The sequence below is a fragment of the Vanacampus margaritifer genome, chromosome 6 (assembly GCF_051991255.1).
Source record: "Vanacampus margaritifer isolate UIUO_Vmar chromosome 6, RoL_Vmar_1.0, whole genome shotgun sequence".
Taxonomy (NCBI): Eukaryota; Metazoa; Chordata; class Actinopteri; order Syngnathiformes; family Syngnathidae; genus Vanacampus; species Vanacampus margaritifer.
This window is the reverse complement of record NC_135437.1, coordinates 13,254,430-13,272,066: the sequence shown is the minus strand read 5'-3', so window position 1 is coordinate 13,272,066 and position 17,637 is coordinate 13,254,430. Positions and strand designations below refer to the sequence as shown.

Below are 17,637 nucleotides of genomic sequence, written 5' to 3'. Positions count from 1 at the left end.
TTATTTCATCTGTTAAATACTGTCTTTGTTTAGTGTTTTTCATTTTTACTACATGGATTAATTTTAAACTTTGTATGTTTTTGTTGAATTATTTGAGGAACCAGGAAGACTAGCGACCACTTTGCGGAAGCTAATGGGGATCCTAATAAAGAATAAAGACACAAGGACCTGCAGGATGGATGAAAGGCCAGCATTGACACCTTTTGTAAAAACAAGGTCCAATGTTTTGTCATAAGAATGAGTGGTACACTTGACATGTTGGTTAAAATCTAGACAAAAAAGAAAATCTAAGAATTCTATTGCTTTGGAGTGTTCACCTTCAGTGTCGTCACCATCGCACATCATTGGTGAGAGTAGACGTAAATTAACAAAATATCTATCGTTCAATCTGGTTACATTTAGTATGACTCACTCTATAAATACATTTTTTTTTAACTATGTCATCCATTAATACTGAAATAACTTTCTATTTTAGTAAACCCCTCAACATTTTTTAAGTATATATGTTCATTCGAACGTATTTGTTTTCGACGCTCTTATTTTGTAGCACATCAAAGGATGTAGAGAGACGCTGCACTGATGAACAAGATTGTTGAAGATGTGGGGTTGACAACTTTACAACACTAGCAAGGAACTAAACATATCTTGTTCGTCCAAATACAGTTTAAATATTTATTTTTATTCTCCAAATGAAACTAAAACGAATCGTACTAATTTTAGATTGTTGTTTTTTTTTATTAGTTTTTTTCGTGACAAGATTTGTCTAACTGCAGTTGCCGTAGATTTCACGTGACGTAGGTACTCCATTCCAGGCTGCTTTTACGTAGCCACACATAATTCATCTTGAATTCGTACTGAACGAACTTAAACATCGACACTGTGCGTCCGTCGCTCCTTTATTTAAGTCAAACATAATTGCTACATTACGTGTCTGGTTAAATTAGTCTCAGACATCGCTCGTCGAAATATCTCGGCCCTGTTTAGCTAAGCTTAGCTTAGCTTAGCTTGCTAGCCACCAAAAAACAGACGCGTTTGTTATGACAAATTGGCTCAGCAGACGCCAAGTGTGAGCGTAAAGTGTCGTGAATATTGTGTAAAAATGTTCGCAATAACGAAAGTCGAATACGAAGAGGAGGAGCTTTGTGGAGCACAAGAGGAGAACGAGCGACAACATCAACTGCTGGACGCTGTTTGCAAGCAGCCTCGAGGTGAGTTGAACAGAGCAGGTTTGTCACTTGTTTAATCAATACTTTTCAACAATAGACTATGTCTGCATTTATTTGGAAAGGAATTTTTATTCGAGCACTTTGTTTACAGTTTTCCTCAGTCGCTTTGGTACATTTCTCAGATCAGAATTGAATTTTCACATCACTGTGTCACTTGTACACATCAAAAAGCAGTTGCCCCCCTTTTGAACAAACTGTAGGCAAATTATTATTTACAATTTTCTGTTGTTTCTTAGTTCAGTTGCAGGGGCGTGCTATCACCTTTAGAGGGGCAGGTGCTCAAAGTAAAAAAAAAAAAAGGAGGGGGGGGGGGGCACATGATGCCATGCCTGCACTGTACACTCACTTTGGGTTTGAACTTCGAACCCATGCCACCACCGAGGCGGGATGAAAAATTGACAGAGGGTGTGTGTGTTTGTATATGTGCGTGCATGCATGTGAAAATAATCCATTTTAAATTTCTTAATTGAAATAATGGCAAAATCACACATAATGAAACTGGTATTTGTCTGCAATGCCAATCATCCACAAAAACTTGTTTTAAAATTTTTGTATGAAGAATTAATTATGAACAAAACATTTACATAAATACAAATTATTATTTAAAATGTACAGCACATGTACATTTCAAATAACATATAATTAGTGTTATTAGGAATTTTCTATAGTTAATAGCATAAAAAATGTCTTGCGTTACGTTTAGCTTGATTCAGGAAAGAGCAAATGCTGTTTATTATTTGTATGTGTAGATTGTCAATCTTTAGTTATTGCAACTGTACTCAACAATTAACTGCCACATCTCGGCAAACTTGATTGATTGTTTTGTTTTTGAGAAAACGCTGTGATTATTTTTGGGGGGTTCTTCATTGTCCCACTACTTTCTGAAAACACTGCTACCTGTTTCTGGCCTCACTCTGGCAGCAAATCCCACGCTGTAAAAAAAAAAACGAGCTGTTGGTTAAAATAAAAACAAAAGTCATGTAGCAATTTCCACATATATTTTAAAGTATATTTCAATCAGCTATCGTTGAGCACATACCACAAGACCTAATATATATTAAGATATTTGAAACGCCGTTATCGTTATTGTATGAGAAATGCGTTGCATTACAATTCATTTATTAGATTTAAGGCTCAAAGTAAGATATTTACAAACATCTGTTTTTACTTGACCGAACTGGTAACATAGTACATCAATTTCCTTTTCTTTTTTTTTATCACTATATGAATATGAAGTAAAAACTAATCACTGGTTATAAAGCAGTAATCGCAGGGATTTTTTTTTTAACACACTTTAATGCAAAATTAAAATGAATCTGATTAATCGATTCTAAAAATATTCGATAGTGACCACTACTTCTTTCACTCATGTGGCTCATGCGATAATCTTAAATATACAACGTCACAATAAAGTGACTTTACCAAACCATCTTGTGTCCCGCAGACGTTAGTGAAAAATACCTTTGTCCTGAGCGGCAGGAGCCAGAGTTCCCTGGCGTGAAAGAAGAGGAGGACTTGGAGCCTCTTCAAGTTAAAGAAGAAGAGCAGCCACAGCTTCCCAACATCAAAAAAGAGGAGCAGCTGCCCCCATGCATTAAAGAGGAGGATCATTTCACAGAGTTGCCCGTGACTGATGTCCATTTGAAGATTGAAAATGAATGCCAATATGAAGAGAACAAAGGGGCGGAGCCTCCAAGCAGCAGCTCAACACAACAAATAACAGAAGATGATGAGGACCACCGTGGAGTATCACAAGCAGACAGCTGGTTAGCTCCAATGTCAGATGGTGAAGACACGTCGTCACACTCTCCTCACACTGGTGACTATGAACAGTCTGACGGTGATGTGACATGTCACACTGACAGCAGACGTTGGAAATGTTCTCAGTGTGGAAAAACGTTTGGCAACAAATACCAATTGAGAAAACATGTGATTAGCCACACTAAACCTTTTTCCTGCTCAGTTTGTGGTAGAAATTTTGCTCACAAGGGACACTTAAAAAAACACACAAGAACCCACATTAGAGAGAAGCCCTTTGCTTGCTCTTTTTGTGGCCTAAAATTCTCTCGGAAGGGAAATTTAACAAGTCACACAAGAACCCACACTGGAGAGAAACCCTTTGCCTGCTCCGTTTGTGGTCAAATTTTTACTCAGAAGGGAAACTTAAAAAAACACACAAGAACCCACACTGGTGAGAAACCTTTTGCCTGCTCAATTTGTGGTCAAAGTTTCTCTGAGAGGGGAAAATTAAAAATACACACAAGAACACACACTGGTGAGAAACCTTTTGCCTGCTCAGTTTGTGGTCAAAGTTTCTCTGAGAAGGGAAGATTAAAAATACACACAAGAACCCACAGTGGAGAGAAGCCTTTCTCCTGCTCATTTTGTGGCCTTAAATTTTCTCGGAAGGGAAACTTAGAAATACACACAAGAACCCACACTGGAGAGAAACCTTTTTCCTGTTCAGTTTGTGGTCAAAATTTTACTCAGAAGGGAAACTTAGAAAAACACACAAGGACCCACACTGGAGAGAAACCTTTTTCCTGTTCAGTTTGTGGTCAAAATTTTGCTAACAAGGAAAACTTAACAATTCATACAAGAACCCACACTGGTGAGAAACCATTTTCCTGTTCAGTTTGTGGTCAAAATTTTGCTCACAAGGGATACTTAAAAATACACAAAAGAACCCACACTGGTGAGAAACCTTTTGCCTGCTCAGTTTGTGGTCAAACTTTCTCTGAGAGGGGAAAATTAAAAATACACACAAGAACCCACACTGGAGAGAAGCCCTTTGCTTGCTCATTTTGTGGCCTAAAATTCTCTCGGAAGGGAAACTTGGAAATACACAGAAGAACCCACACTGGAGAGAAGCCTTTTGCTTGTTCAGTTTGTGGTCAAAATTTTACTCAGAAGGGAAACTTAGAAAAACACACAAGAACCCACACTGGAGAGAAACCTTTTACTTGCTTAGTTTGTGGACAAAATTTTGCTAACAAGGAAAACTTAACAATTCACACAAGAACCCACACTGGTGAGAAACCTTTTTCCTGTTCAGTTTGTGGTCAACATTTTGCTCACAAGGGATACTTAAAAATACACACAAGAACCCACACTGGTGAGAAACCTTTTGCCTGCTCAGTTTGTGGTCAAAGTTTCTCTGAGAGGGGAAAATTAAAAATACACACAAGAACCCACGGTGGAAAGAAGCCTTTCTCCTGCTCATTTTGTGGCCTAAATTTCTCTCGGAAGGGAAACTTACAAATACACACAAGAACCCACACTGGAGAGAAGCCTTTTGCTTGTTCAGTTTGTGGTCAAATTTTTACTCAGAAGAGAAATTTAGAAAAACACACAAGAACCCACACTGGAGAGAGACCTTTTACTTGCTTAGTTTGTGGTAAAAATTTTGCTCACAAGGAAAACTTAACAATTCACACAAGAACCCACACTGGTGAGAAACCTTTTTCCTGTTCAGTTTGTTGTCAACATTTTGCTCACAAGGGATACTTAAAAATACACACAAGAACCCACACTGGAGAGAAGCCCTTTGCTTGCTCAGTTTGTGGCCTAAAATTCTCTCGGAAGGGAAATTTAACAAGACACGCAAGAACCCACTCTGATGAGAAACCTTTTACCTGCTCAGTTTGTGGCGAAAGATTCCCAAGTAAGGCTAAACTGAGGCACAAGTGTGCTGGTGAGAGTAGCATTGATAAATGAAACTTGATATAATCTCATTTAATCGAAATGGTGCAAAAATCATTTCTACTGCTGAATGAATGAATGATCTGTGTACTTGTGTATTGTATGTGTCTTGACTTACCTTATTTTGGAATTGAATTTGTATTTAAAATGTAACAACCAACATCAACCTGACATTGGGCTGCAGATTAAAACTATCTGACTATAATCTGGCTTGCATGTGTACAATTGTAAATGTCCACTCACATGCACTGCGCCTTATATATTACATTTTCCATGTTTAATATCAAAGATATACAATGACAGCGATTTTAAATCATCTACGTTTTTGTTGTCAATTTGTATTGTTGTATTGTGTGGACAAGTGTTGACAATTAGCTCTTGTGTCAACACTCAGTGTTGTATATAGTATGTCATGTTTTGTGTGAAGTTCCTATCCAGTAAGGGAATTAATGATTGATTGAATTGACTTCTTTTCTGACTTTTTTATTCAATTGTCTGACATTTTTGGCACTTTCATGGACATTTTATGGTAATTTTCTGCTTTTCCTCTTACCTTTTGAAAATGTTTAGATCATTTTTTAGTTTTTTCATCTACCTTTTATCTATCTCTTTTTCTCAAAAATGTGGACGCTGACAATTTTTTAAATATTTGAATTATTCATTTTTTTTAATTTGAATCGCTAATTCAATTAAATAATATTTCATCTAAAAAAATAAAAATGTAAAAAAAATAATTAGGGAATAAGTTTATACTATTTTTTGTAGACTGCAATTGGCTGGCAAGTTCAGGGTGTACCCCGCCTACTGCCCTAAACCAGCTGGGATAAGGTCCAGCACCCGACTATAATTGAATAAGCGGTTAAGAAAATGAATGGATGGATGGATGGATAATTTTTTTAGAGAACCACGGGGAGCCACAAGAGAGGGACTAAAGAGCCACAGGTTGCAGACCCCTGACTTACGGCCATTTTTGTTTTTTGTGTCTTTTGCCATATCCTATTTTCGATTCTGAAATAAAAACTGAAAATCAAACTGTCCCAATAACCTAACATATAACGAGTCGCTTTTCTATTTTTAATATCTGCTTCCAAACGTAATATCCAATGACAGAAAGAGACACGGACCCAACAGAAAACTGAATCTGAATAATTTAGATTTTAATTTCAATCGCTAAACTTGAATAACTGTATTGAAAAACTCTGAATTACATAAATTTGAATTTGTATTTTTTTAGTTTGAATTACTGAAGTGAAATACTAAATCTTTATTGTGAGATTTTAATGTGTGTGTGTGTGTGTGTGTGTGTGTGTGTGTGTGTGTGTGTGGGGGGGGGGGGGGGGGGGGGGGGGGTCAATATTCCGTATATGTTCACATTCCGTTTTACTAGTACAAAGTCAAATTTTCTCCGCTCAAATTCAGTTTGTTTGACAAACATCCGGGTACTTTAGGAAGAGCAATCGAATACATATACACTGATCTCCTCTTTGGCCAATCAGCGCCTTTGTTTTCCCGCTGACGTCACTCTACCCGGAACAGCTTCTCTCCGGTCACAAGGGGACAGACATGGCACCGATGTAGTCCGGCGCCCAGTTTGCAGCCAGGATAGACCGGACTAAGGAAAGACTGTCCCAGGCGCAGTTGTACTCCATGAGGCATGCGGAACTGGAGCTGTGGAAGAAGAGGACGGAGAAATTGCGGACGCGGAACGCGCTGGTCGGAGTCTGGTTGGGGCGCTAGTGCTGGGGATCTTTGAATATATTATTTCATACTTTTTTCAATGTCCAGTGTGAATATTTGCACAATAAGGCACATTGGCAGCTTAGACATTCTCCCTTGTTTTATTATTTTTATAATGAACACAGTTTGACCGACAAGAAATGTGTTAAATGAAAATGATCGATCTATCCTAATAAACTCAAATGTTTATTAAAAAACAAACAAGGGGACAGGCACTCCGGTCCGGTAGGTGGCGGTAATGCACTTGAAGTTGGTTTGCCAACCGTCATTTAAAGAACAAGAAAATACCCGCTTAAAAAAGAATTGAATCGCTGCTCGTTATTACACGGAGAGAGAAGTTAACGACCCACAAACTTTTATTTTTTATAATTACAAATGGATGAAGCTGGGATAAATTTGGTAAAGGTCACTTTTCCATATGTTAAAACAATATTTTACTTGTTAATGTTATACAGGGTGACCATATTCCCATTTCCCCAAAAAAGGACACCTGCCCCGGCCTTGAGTGTACTAGCCACACAATGCCAACCGGACATTTTCATGAATTTATAAAACCCCCGAACAGGACGTAAGAAAATGGTCTGTCCTCATCCAAAAAGAGGACCTTTTGTCACAGATCAGTGGCAGACGTCCATAGACAACGATTCGGCCACTGACCTGACTATATGACTGGATAGCCGATAGCCCATACACGCCCATGCAAGCCGTTGAAGTCACTGGGCGGCCATCTTGCTCCTCCCATCTCACGAGCTGACTACTGTACTGTATAAACTATACATAGTGCTATACGTACAGATGAGACATATACAGCTCATAGGCTCTTAGTATAGGGCCAAGGGGTGGGAGTAGATTGTGGCGGGGTAGTCGCTACAAGTACAGTATTTGTTAACAAGTGGACGGTGTGTGCTGCTTTGAAGACCCCCTTTTTCTTTTATTGCTCAGTTCCTTAGACCCCAATGTTGGATTTGGCAAAGGCATCTTTTGTTGAATTACATTTAAAATTCTTTAGTAAAAAAAAAATATATATATATATAAATATATATGTGTGTATATATACAAGTTTCCTCCCGTAAACATCATTAAGCATATAATTTATACATATGTATTCAATGCAAGTTGTAAATGTAAATTTCTGAAGTCCTCTGTTTAACAAATTTAAAACATCATAAATCATTCTGTTTCTGCTCAGTACTTTCTCAAATGTTCTCTATTCTTGATACTGTAAATGTATAGGATCGTATGCCGAGCAACGTTTCATGGGAGTGATAATATGGCGGCCTCGCGGCTTCAAAAGTCTAGGCCTACCAGCTATCCAGTAATATATACAAATCAGTGAGCATACCCAACTCAAATATCATTAATCAATAAAGAGGAAAAATCGCAGGTTGTAACTCTCCATGTTGAACACCAGAGGGCAGTTTCTGCTCATGACTGCTGTGCTAAGATCTTAACATGAGATTCAAAGAATCTGCTGAACTTTTGAATTTATGAACGACTGGAAGTATATAGTCAAGAGAATGATGCGTAGGGATATGTGGTGAATAGCAAGAAACTGCCCTGCAAAGTAGCAAGCTTCACTCAGCAGAATCCACTGGATGAACTTAAGACCTTAATTTCACCTTTATTGTATTTACTGCCATGTAAACTGATATTACTGTAAAAAGAAACGGATTGCAATTCAAGTTTAAACAAATAATTTTATTCACAGGACATCCACATTATCTTACTCTTCAGGGGTAAAAAAATGATCAATAAAGGTGAGATAAAAAAAAGAAAAGAAAAGGAGACGTAAAAAAAAAATCATGTAAAGGCATTCCTGTTATAAAAAGGTGACACATCCATCACGCACACGCGCGCGCACGCTCAATCGACCTATCAGAGCAAAGAGTGGGATTGAACTGAAAACCACGAATTACCCTTTAATGCCAGCAGGGGGAGGAGAAGCAAAACAAATACACTACATGCAACACACACATAACATGAGACTTAACTACTGTTTGCATTAAAAAATAATAATAATAAAAAAACAATCAGTTATGGAAGTGTTGTCTAATACAGTTAAACACTGTTTGAGTCTATATGACAGCAATAATAATAATAAAAACTCATTCTTTCACTGTGAAATTTGTCCACTTCTGACAAAAGCTACACAAAAGGATATAAAAAAAAAACGTTATTCATATCTTAAAAGGTTCTAATAATAAATTAGAATCACTCATAACTCAATGTACTTTGTTTTAAAGATATCTATTTAATTTCTAAATATTGTATTCACATTGTCAAATGTCTGTCCGTTGTTCTATTTCTCTATCAACCGATCCATCTACAAAGTATCTGGCCATGTATGTACGCATGTATCTATCATCCATGTAAATATGTGTATATATGTACTGTATCTATCTACGCATATACCATCCATCAATATATCGCTATCTATAATTCACTCTATTTATGGTCCATGTGATTGGATCCAAACATTGTATTGAGGCATACTCATCTACATCCGCCGCTGATATTATTAATGTCCCCCCCGAAGGAGGCCATAGCCGAGGTGATGAGATGAGATGAGATGAAATGAGACGATACACTTTATTGATCCCCAAGGGGGAAATACATCTGTCAGAGGCGGGAGGCAACAAAAATGAAATGAAGCAGACACATCGTTGGGGCATAGCCAAAATAAAACAGCAAATGGAGAAGCCACATGAAAAGTTACATCATTAGGTACACCTGCATAATCGCATGACATTCTAATATCAGTAAACGAGAGATGTATAATAATAAAGACATATAAGTTGTCATAAATGTAATCATGTGTTTATTAGTTCATGGTTTTTAACTCATTCACTGCCATAAATTAATTCCCCCCCAAAAAAGATGATCAAAAATTAGTGGCAAGAGGCATAACATTTTTTATTGTAATTAATCGGATGATTCTAGGTTTTCATACTCTTGTTAGCAAAAGTGGGAAAAAATGTTAAACTAATAGAAACAGTTAAAATGAAATTTTGATGTTTATAGCTGTCAATGGCAGTGAATAAAAAATAAAAATAAAATAAAAATTCGGGGCGTCAGGCGATTAAAGTTTTTAATCGTAATTAATCGCATGACTTTACTAGTTAATTCACAATTAATCACAAATTTCATATTTGTTCTAAATGTACAATAAAAAAAACAAAAGTGGAAAAAAATGTTAAACTAATAGAAATAGTTCAAATAATTTTTTGACGGTTATAGCCGTCAATGGCAGTGAATGAGTTAATACTGCACAATTACCCATTTAGCTCCATGTGGCAAAATATAAAAAATAAACAACAAATAAGCACATGAGAATAATGAATACGCCAATCATAACGAAGCATACACAGCTCTCATATTCAATTGTGCATGTATGCTTAATGAAATGTCTGGTGAATGTATTATTCTTTTATGCGCATTTGAATGAAAATAAGGCAACAACAACAAAAAATCTACAAAATGTTACCATGCCAACCATAAATCCCATGTCAAAGAAAAAAAAAAGCATTATTTAATTATATATATATGTAATGTTTTGGTGATGAAATAAAACAACTTACCTGATACAAATATTTCAACGCACCCTACTATGTATTAATATTATACATGTATTTATATCTACATTTTTGTCTCTTTTTTTAATGTTGTCTTTGTGTGACAAAATATATGAATGCGGATGACAACATTATGACCGCTAGCACAATATAATGAGATCAAATTGCAAGAGCCCTATCAAATATTGTTAATAATGTTCAGTTTTGATTGGTGCTGTCAGAGAGGTAATAATATAGTGTAACCAAAGACATTCGATGCACCCCCCCCCCCGCCCCCCATCAGACAGATACCAATAGCTGATATTGGTATTCATCCATCCCTAAGTATAACAATTTGTTTATTATTAATGTCATTATTGTGGTTGTAGTTTGCAGCAGTGTAAAACTGTACTTAAAGGTGAATGGCTATGCAATGTACAGTGTTCCAAATTATTACACGTACACTGCAGGTAAGTCAAATAAGCATTTGAATGGAAATGTTTTTTCATGTTGTCATTAGATATCAATCTCAGATACGTTTGAGAAAATTCGATTGAGAAAACAGGCTTTTTATAATGAATTTCAACCTTCTCCTTCTTTACATCAGGTAAAATGCTTGAATGGGAGAGAAAAAGCTGTCTGTCATTTACATTTCAACATGTCAATTGATTGAAACAAAAATAGACATAATGGCAATTTGGACATAGTTAACAAGATTATTGAGGGACTGTCTAATGAATGGAGTTTTCTGTTGCTCAAATTAACGCCACAGACATGCTCGTTTGATGCTAAAATGGATAGCACGCTGTAGAGCTGACATTAGCTAGCAGGCTAGCCGTTATGTTTTGCTAACTTGCTAAAAAACAATCCAATCAGACATTTTATACATACCGGTGAGAAAATGACTTCCACAAACCCTGTGATGGAGGTTTTAGATTTAGGTCTTTTTAGCTTCCTTCCTACCAAAAATCTCTGCACCTTTTCCTATCTACTGTTTTTGCACCCTTTGCACACTTAGACAACATTTTTTTTTAAAATTTGAAATGGACAATGCACATTAATGAACAGAAGTTAGCATATAGCTAACTTACATTCGTAGTCCCTTGGGAGGAGACTTAAAACTTAGACAAGACATATCAAGTACAACTTCCACATCTGTGTGATTGGCTTCAAGGCCGTATACGCCAGCATTCTGATATCATCTTAAATCTGCTAGATTTGGACTGGCAGTCCCCTGTCTAGTCCTTCATAGTATAGCGAGTATTAAAGACAACACCTGCAGAACTTAACAGGTTTGCTTGGTAGCTTTTTCGAGTCTTGCGTTCTTCTCTGTACAACTGTTGAATGGATGTGATGGACATAAAAATGTTTGTCATCATTTTAACTCATTCACTGCCATTGACGGTTATAGATGTCAAAAATTCATTCAAACTATTTCTATTAGTTTCAATTACAATTTAAAAAAAAATAATCGCCTGATGCCCCTAATTAAAAAAAGAAAAGAAAATATTATTAAAACAATTAGGGGTGTCAGACAATTAATTTTTTTAAATTGTAATTAATCACATGACTTCAATAGTTAACTCACGATTAACAATTAATTTTATATCTGTAAATAAATAATCTTTAAATTAATTCCCTTTACTTAACTCAATTCACTGTCATTGACGGCTATAGAAGTCAAAAATTCATTTGAGCTATTTCTATTAGTTTTACATTTTTTCCACTTTTGTTAACAGGAGTATAAAAACCTAGAATTTTTTTATTGTACATTTAGAACAGATATAAAAATGTGTGATTGATCGTGAGTTAACTATTGAAGTCATGCGATTAATTACAATTAAAAATTGTAATCGTCTGACACCCCTAATTTTAAATAATCATTTTTTCCAATAGTTAACTCACGATTAATCACAAATTTTTATATCTGTTCTAAATGTACAACAAAAACAATTCTAGGTTTTCATACTCTTGTTAACAAAAGTGGGGAAAAAAAGTGAAACTAATAGAAATAGTTTGAATGAATTTTTGACGTCTATAGCCGTCAATGGCAGTGAATAAGTTTAGTTCAGGTCAGCAGAGGCCACTCATGTTCTTCCACTCGCAGTACCCTGATCCCTACAGTTTACAAATATTTTGAAATAGTAGTCTACGAATGAGTGCTACTTTAGGTGATCCAGACGGACGGATTTTGATGGTCCGGCAGATGGTCAGCATGTCCCAACACATATGAAAACAACGGAACCATGAATCAACAAGCAGAAAACACTCACTTGATTATTTTTTACTGCATGGATTTCTCCTTCTATTATAGTGACAGATATGACAGCACATACGTATTTTATTTATTACATTAGATTTTGAATAATTTTGTGGTAACAAATGTTACGTATGATAATGCTTATTCAATGTAAATTGCATTGACTAGAAAAATGATCAAAAACAGCAAATGCTTGACAATTGGAAACATTGCATACGGCCTTCAGATGGGGGTGAATTTGTTGTTGTTTTAAAAAATATATAATTTTGTATTTTTGAAGTCATTTTGATGATTGTCCTGTGATTTATGGGACAATCAAGTGTATATTTGACTGGACGTAATCAGTAAGGTCATTCAACAGAATACTGTTTACAAGCAGCGGCTCTTAATAAATGTACTCATTAATTCTAATTGGAGGGTAAAAAAAAAAAGAAAATCTATTATATACTGTATGTATTCTATATTATTTCCATTCAAAGGTCAGGATGAAACCCAACTCCCTCACCTCCTGCATCTGGTTTGCATTCATCATCTCGAAGCCGCCAAGGTGTAGGATGAAAAATGAGGCGGCTGTAATAAATACATGGTGTTAAAAAAGATTGGAAGAAGCTCTTTTCATTCAACATTTTGAATTGGACTATGTTGCCATTTTTGTTTGTTTCTTTGGTTTTCATTGACCCTTAATTGCCAGCTAATTCCCATGGAAACTTTCAATTTGTAATGTCAAAATTCAACATCTTATGACTTTATAAGAAATTTAAATTACCGGAATTATCCACTTCTCTGCCACTTTAATTGTACGTACTAAAAAAAAAATGCACATATTTTAAATTTCAAAGCAAATACATCTCAAGGAGAGTGATGCAATATTAAAAAGACTTATTAGAAGGGATTATAAAAAAAAAAGCAGGTGTACTTGTAGAATCCCAACATATCCCTACGAAATTTTTGGAAACGTGCTTATCTTTCAACATTGTTCACGTATGAGGGGGCAGATAAGCCTGGAGGCTGACGTTTAAGAAATACTTGTATAAATGTAAAGCAGGGTGATGCTGAATGAACGTCACCCTTGAGGGGGAGGGGGGTGTCACATTTTGAAACAGAATCAGGCAAAGCAAATTAATGGGGTGTATGTCTTTTACCCCACCCACAACATTTTTTTCTCCCCTCATCCCCTTGGCTGCATGGCCTATCATCTATCTCTGGACGATGGTGGGGTTGTCATGTCGACCGGCCCACAAGTTACTATGACAACAGCTCACCAGGAAGCATTTGCTGGGGAGGTTATTGCCTCCTTGGGGATGGAGGAAGAAAAGTAAGTGGAGGGATGTGTGTGTGCGTGCGTGTTTGTGTGCGTGTGTATATATATATTTATTTTTTTATTTATATAAAGGGATGAGATGAGATTCAACGAGAATGAGACATGAGATTTTTGCAAAAATCGTAATATATTATTCAAGTATATATTCGAATATTATAATAATATAATACATATTATAATATATAATAATAATTCAAAATATTTTTTTTGTTGAGCAGACAGCAACAAAAATGAACAATCAAGCTTTAAAGTTCAAATAAACAGGACAGTCGATTTTTTTTACCGGCTCATTTTTCAAACGCTGCTTCAATACCAGCTGCAGCTGAGAGCTTACCAAGGCATTGCTATCCATATATTATCGGTATAGTAAGGTTTATTTTGAAGTTGGCCTTCTCACCGCGTGTTACCGTTGTGAACAAGTGTTTCTGCGACCGTCCTCCTGACAAGGTACGCTAAATAAGTGGCTACCCGAGGCAATAAAAATACCTCGAAAAAATAGATCTCGTGCAATGCAAGGACGAGAAGTCTCGTGGCGTTCTAATCTCTCCATCTTGGTCTCAAGAAAGGTAGAGGGGATCATTTTATAATCCAAAACACACATGCTCCTCTGTGAAGCATGGTGGAGGTAACGGCTTTGGCACGGCTACTCCTGGAATAGGATCACAAGTCTTTATTGAATGATGTGACTCATGATTGTAGCTGAAGAATGAATCCTGAAGTCTACAAAACTATTTTGACCAAAAACCCACTGCCAACACAAGAAAGTACTTCATCAGGTGGAATGTCGTAGACTAGCCAAGTCAATCACCAGACCTGAACCCAATAGAGCATGTATTTTCCCTCCTGAAGAGGAGACAAAAGGAGGAGGGGGGAGGAGACTCAAAGAGGATGCAGTAAAGGCCTGGAAAAGCATTTCAAATGTAAAATGCAACAGTGAAGTCAAAGTCCGTGCAGTTATTGCAAGTAAGGGTTATGTCACCAAATATTAAAACGTTATAATGCCAGTTCCATGACTTTTGCTCAGTTGAAAAGTGGGTGGCTTGAAACAAAAGGCACTCTGTCCTGAGTTGTTTAACACATCTAGATGTAAATACCATCAAATAAGAGTTGGAATTTTGACCTTTTGTCTCATATTAATGTTTTGATCTGAAACCCAAATGTCTTCAACAAAAACAAAGGGTGTGTGTGTGTGCGTGCGTGTGTGTGTGTGTTTTATATGTGAGGCTATTCTAGACAAAGATAGGTTTGAATGGAGTGAGAGGTCATTTGTGAGGACACTTTTTTTTAGACTCTCTACTTCTCCACTGAAGACCACAACCTCACTGGTACACGTTGGGGGTCGTACCCGTAGGCTATAAAGGGGGCAGGGGTGACAAAAAAAAAAAAAAACCGCATCAGATGAGCCCCCTTATCTTGCCCAACATTTTGTCATATAAATGTCACTGAGACAAGTTTGGAATTATGCCCGAGGTGTGTGTGGTTGGGGGGTGTTCACAGTGCTTAATTGCCCTATTAGCGCTGCCAGGGTAAATTGGTGGAAGGGCTAAGTATATATTACCGGTATATTGAAAACAACAACAGCCCCTGGCATTCATTCACCTGAGGATACAGGCAAAGTAGTCGTCATGCAACAGTAAATGTAGACTCAAGAAAATATATTTAACATGGCATTTCACTGTGCCCTTTTTTTTTTAAAGCACAGGTTCAAATAAACAGTAAATACAACGCCCCATTTGTAGATGTTTACATGCCAGAAAAAAAACAAAAACAAATAAATGAACCGTGTGTGTGTGTGTGTGTTAGATAAGACTCCTAAAAAATGCAACGCTAGAGTTTCAAATGGAAATGGAAATGTAATAACTTGTGATGCAATCATTTAAAGGGTCATTGCGAAAAAAGAAGACATTTTAATGTTGTGCCACAGAAGTGTAATGTCGACTTTATGATCATTTGATATATATTTTTTTACGATAGGATTAAATCACCCAAGTGATTGACTTTTTTTTCTAGTATGAGCGGATCAAGATTTACAGGCTCACATTGGAATAAATTATTTTTTTCTGTATTACAAAGTCGTTTATTATATTAACTAATATTTTTATTATGATATTTGATATTATAATTATCATTACCTGTTTCACTTGATAGGCGAGGAGAATGCTTATTTAATAATATACTGCGCTACTCCTGAGGCCTCCATTTTGTCTTACGGCTACCAAATATGGCTTGGAAGCCCCCGAAAGGATGACCACAGCACAACATCACTGAAAGACAAGAAATGAAAAATATGAATATAAATATAGGGATTAGGGACACACACACACACACACACACACACACACACACACACAAAATGTATTTAAGTGACGTCAATGACAACCTGAACAACATGAGGTAGAGGGGGAAAAAAACAGCAAATGGACATAAAAACAAGTCATTTGATTTATGATTATGATTCCTTCAGGCACGTGCCAGGCACACAATCACTTTGAGGCTTTTGCAAATCATAAAACAATTATTGGATGAACAATAAACGTGGGTCAAGTCTCACTGAGCACAGTTTTAATAGGCCAACGGATCAATTGCCTAAATACTTAATGGCTTCATAATAAATGAAACAAAAAAAAAAAACATCAAATCGGGAATGTAGAGGAAAATATTTATATTCATGTATGACTCATTGTGTGAGGTTACAGTAACCTTATTTGTTTCCGCTTTGGTGATAGCACATTGTTTTTGGGTTGCTATTGATATTTTTTCCTCAATGTACAATTTTTAAAGAGTATGTCAATTTTGGGAAAAAGATCAGGTTTGATTAGAAGAAAAGGATTTATAAATGTTTATTTCTAATGCAATTTTCAGCACCTACAGCATGCACGATGGCCATATTGCACATCCAGTGTTTAAAATCACAATAGTATTATCATAACAATGAAGGCGATGTGCAAGGATGGCCAAAGAAGACAAAAAAGGTCATTTGTGATAACATGCATATGGATGGACTTTTACACTCAAATCTATTAAAAATGGTATTTTGCAAAATAAAATCAAAATAACACACTTGGGGCCCCATTTCACAGATGAGTAAACAAAAAAAAATCAGTGCAGATAAGATGCTTAATCTCATTTGAATGCGTTTAGAAACACATTAGAATTTGAGAAATAAAATGTGATACATTTTTAAGGCTTGTCATATGGACAAGCACGATAGCAGACTCGTAATCATCAATTTTGTCGTTCAAGCTGCAGTTTATTTGTAGGCAAATGTCACATAAAATGTTAACACGAAAGGAATAAAATATTACAGCCGTGAGTGTCGCAATTTGAAGCATCACACTCGTCCTCCTAAAAATCCATTTTATTGAAATATAAAATAATACTCAATTTATCTTCATATTCCGCCCTCTATTTTTTTTTAATATTTTATTTTACAATATTTTACCAAAATAATATGATACACCCGAGACGATTTCGAGCGTATTACACTGCCTACATTGTTTTATGAATCCAAAAATACAATTCAAGGTTTTATCAGCAAATGTCGGGACTTTTCCCTAGCATTTTCCCCTCGTCCTTGTCTTCCAACCCCCTCCCTTGCATCTTTCTCTCTCTCTCTCTCTCTCTCTCTATCTCGCGCTCTCTCGCGGAATCCTATTGATCCAAACCGTCTAATTAGCGGCGTCTGCGCAATTACGCGCATGCGCAGCGGGCGCCATCTCAGCCATTTTTTGAAGGAAACTAATTAGCAGGAATAAAGAGCCAAGTGTTCCCCCCCACACACACACCGTGATCAGAACTCATTCTACCTCTGGAGCTCGCCTAGAACCCCTCCGTCCTGGC

At 36.4% G+C, this 17,637-nt stretch overlaps 1 protein-coding gene across 1 annotated transcript; it reads left to right on the top strand.

The window, feature by feature from the left end:
- Positions 1–747: 747 nt before the first annotated feature.
- LOC144053060 (uncharacterized) lies at positions 748–5,960 on the top strand. The gene is made up of 2 exons (XM_077567076.1): positions 748–1,208; positions 2,671–5,960. Exons 1-2 carry the CDS (start codon positions 1,100–1,102, stop codon positions 4,941–4,943), a joined length of 2,382 nt encoding a protein of 793 aa, XP_077423202.1. The 5' UTR covers positions 748–1,099; the 3' UTR covers positions 4,944–5,960.
- The last annotated feature ends 11,677 nt before the right edge of the window (positions 5,961–17,637 follow it).

Excerpts from the sequence above, each read along its gene's own strand:
- LOC144053060 (XM_077567076.1), top strand. The coding sequence starts at position 1,100 with ATGTTCGCAATAACGAAAGTCGAATACGAAGAGGAGGAGCTTTGTGGA. Across the intron at positions 1,209-2,670 it reads TGTTTGCAAGCAGCCTCGAG|ACGTTAGTGAAAAATACCTT; the intron begins GTGAGTTGAACA and ends TGTGTCCCGCAG.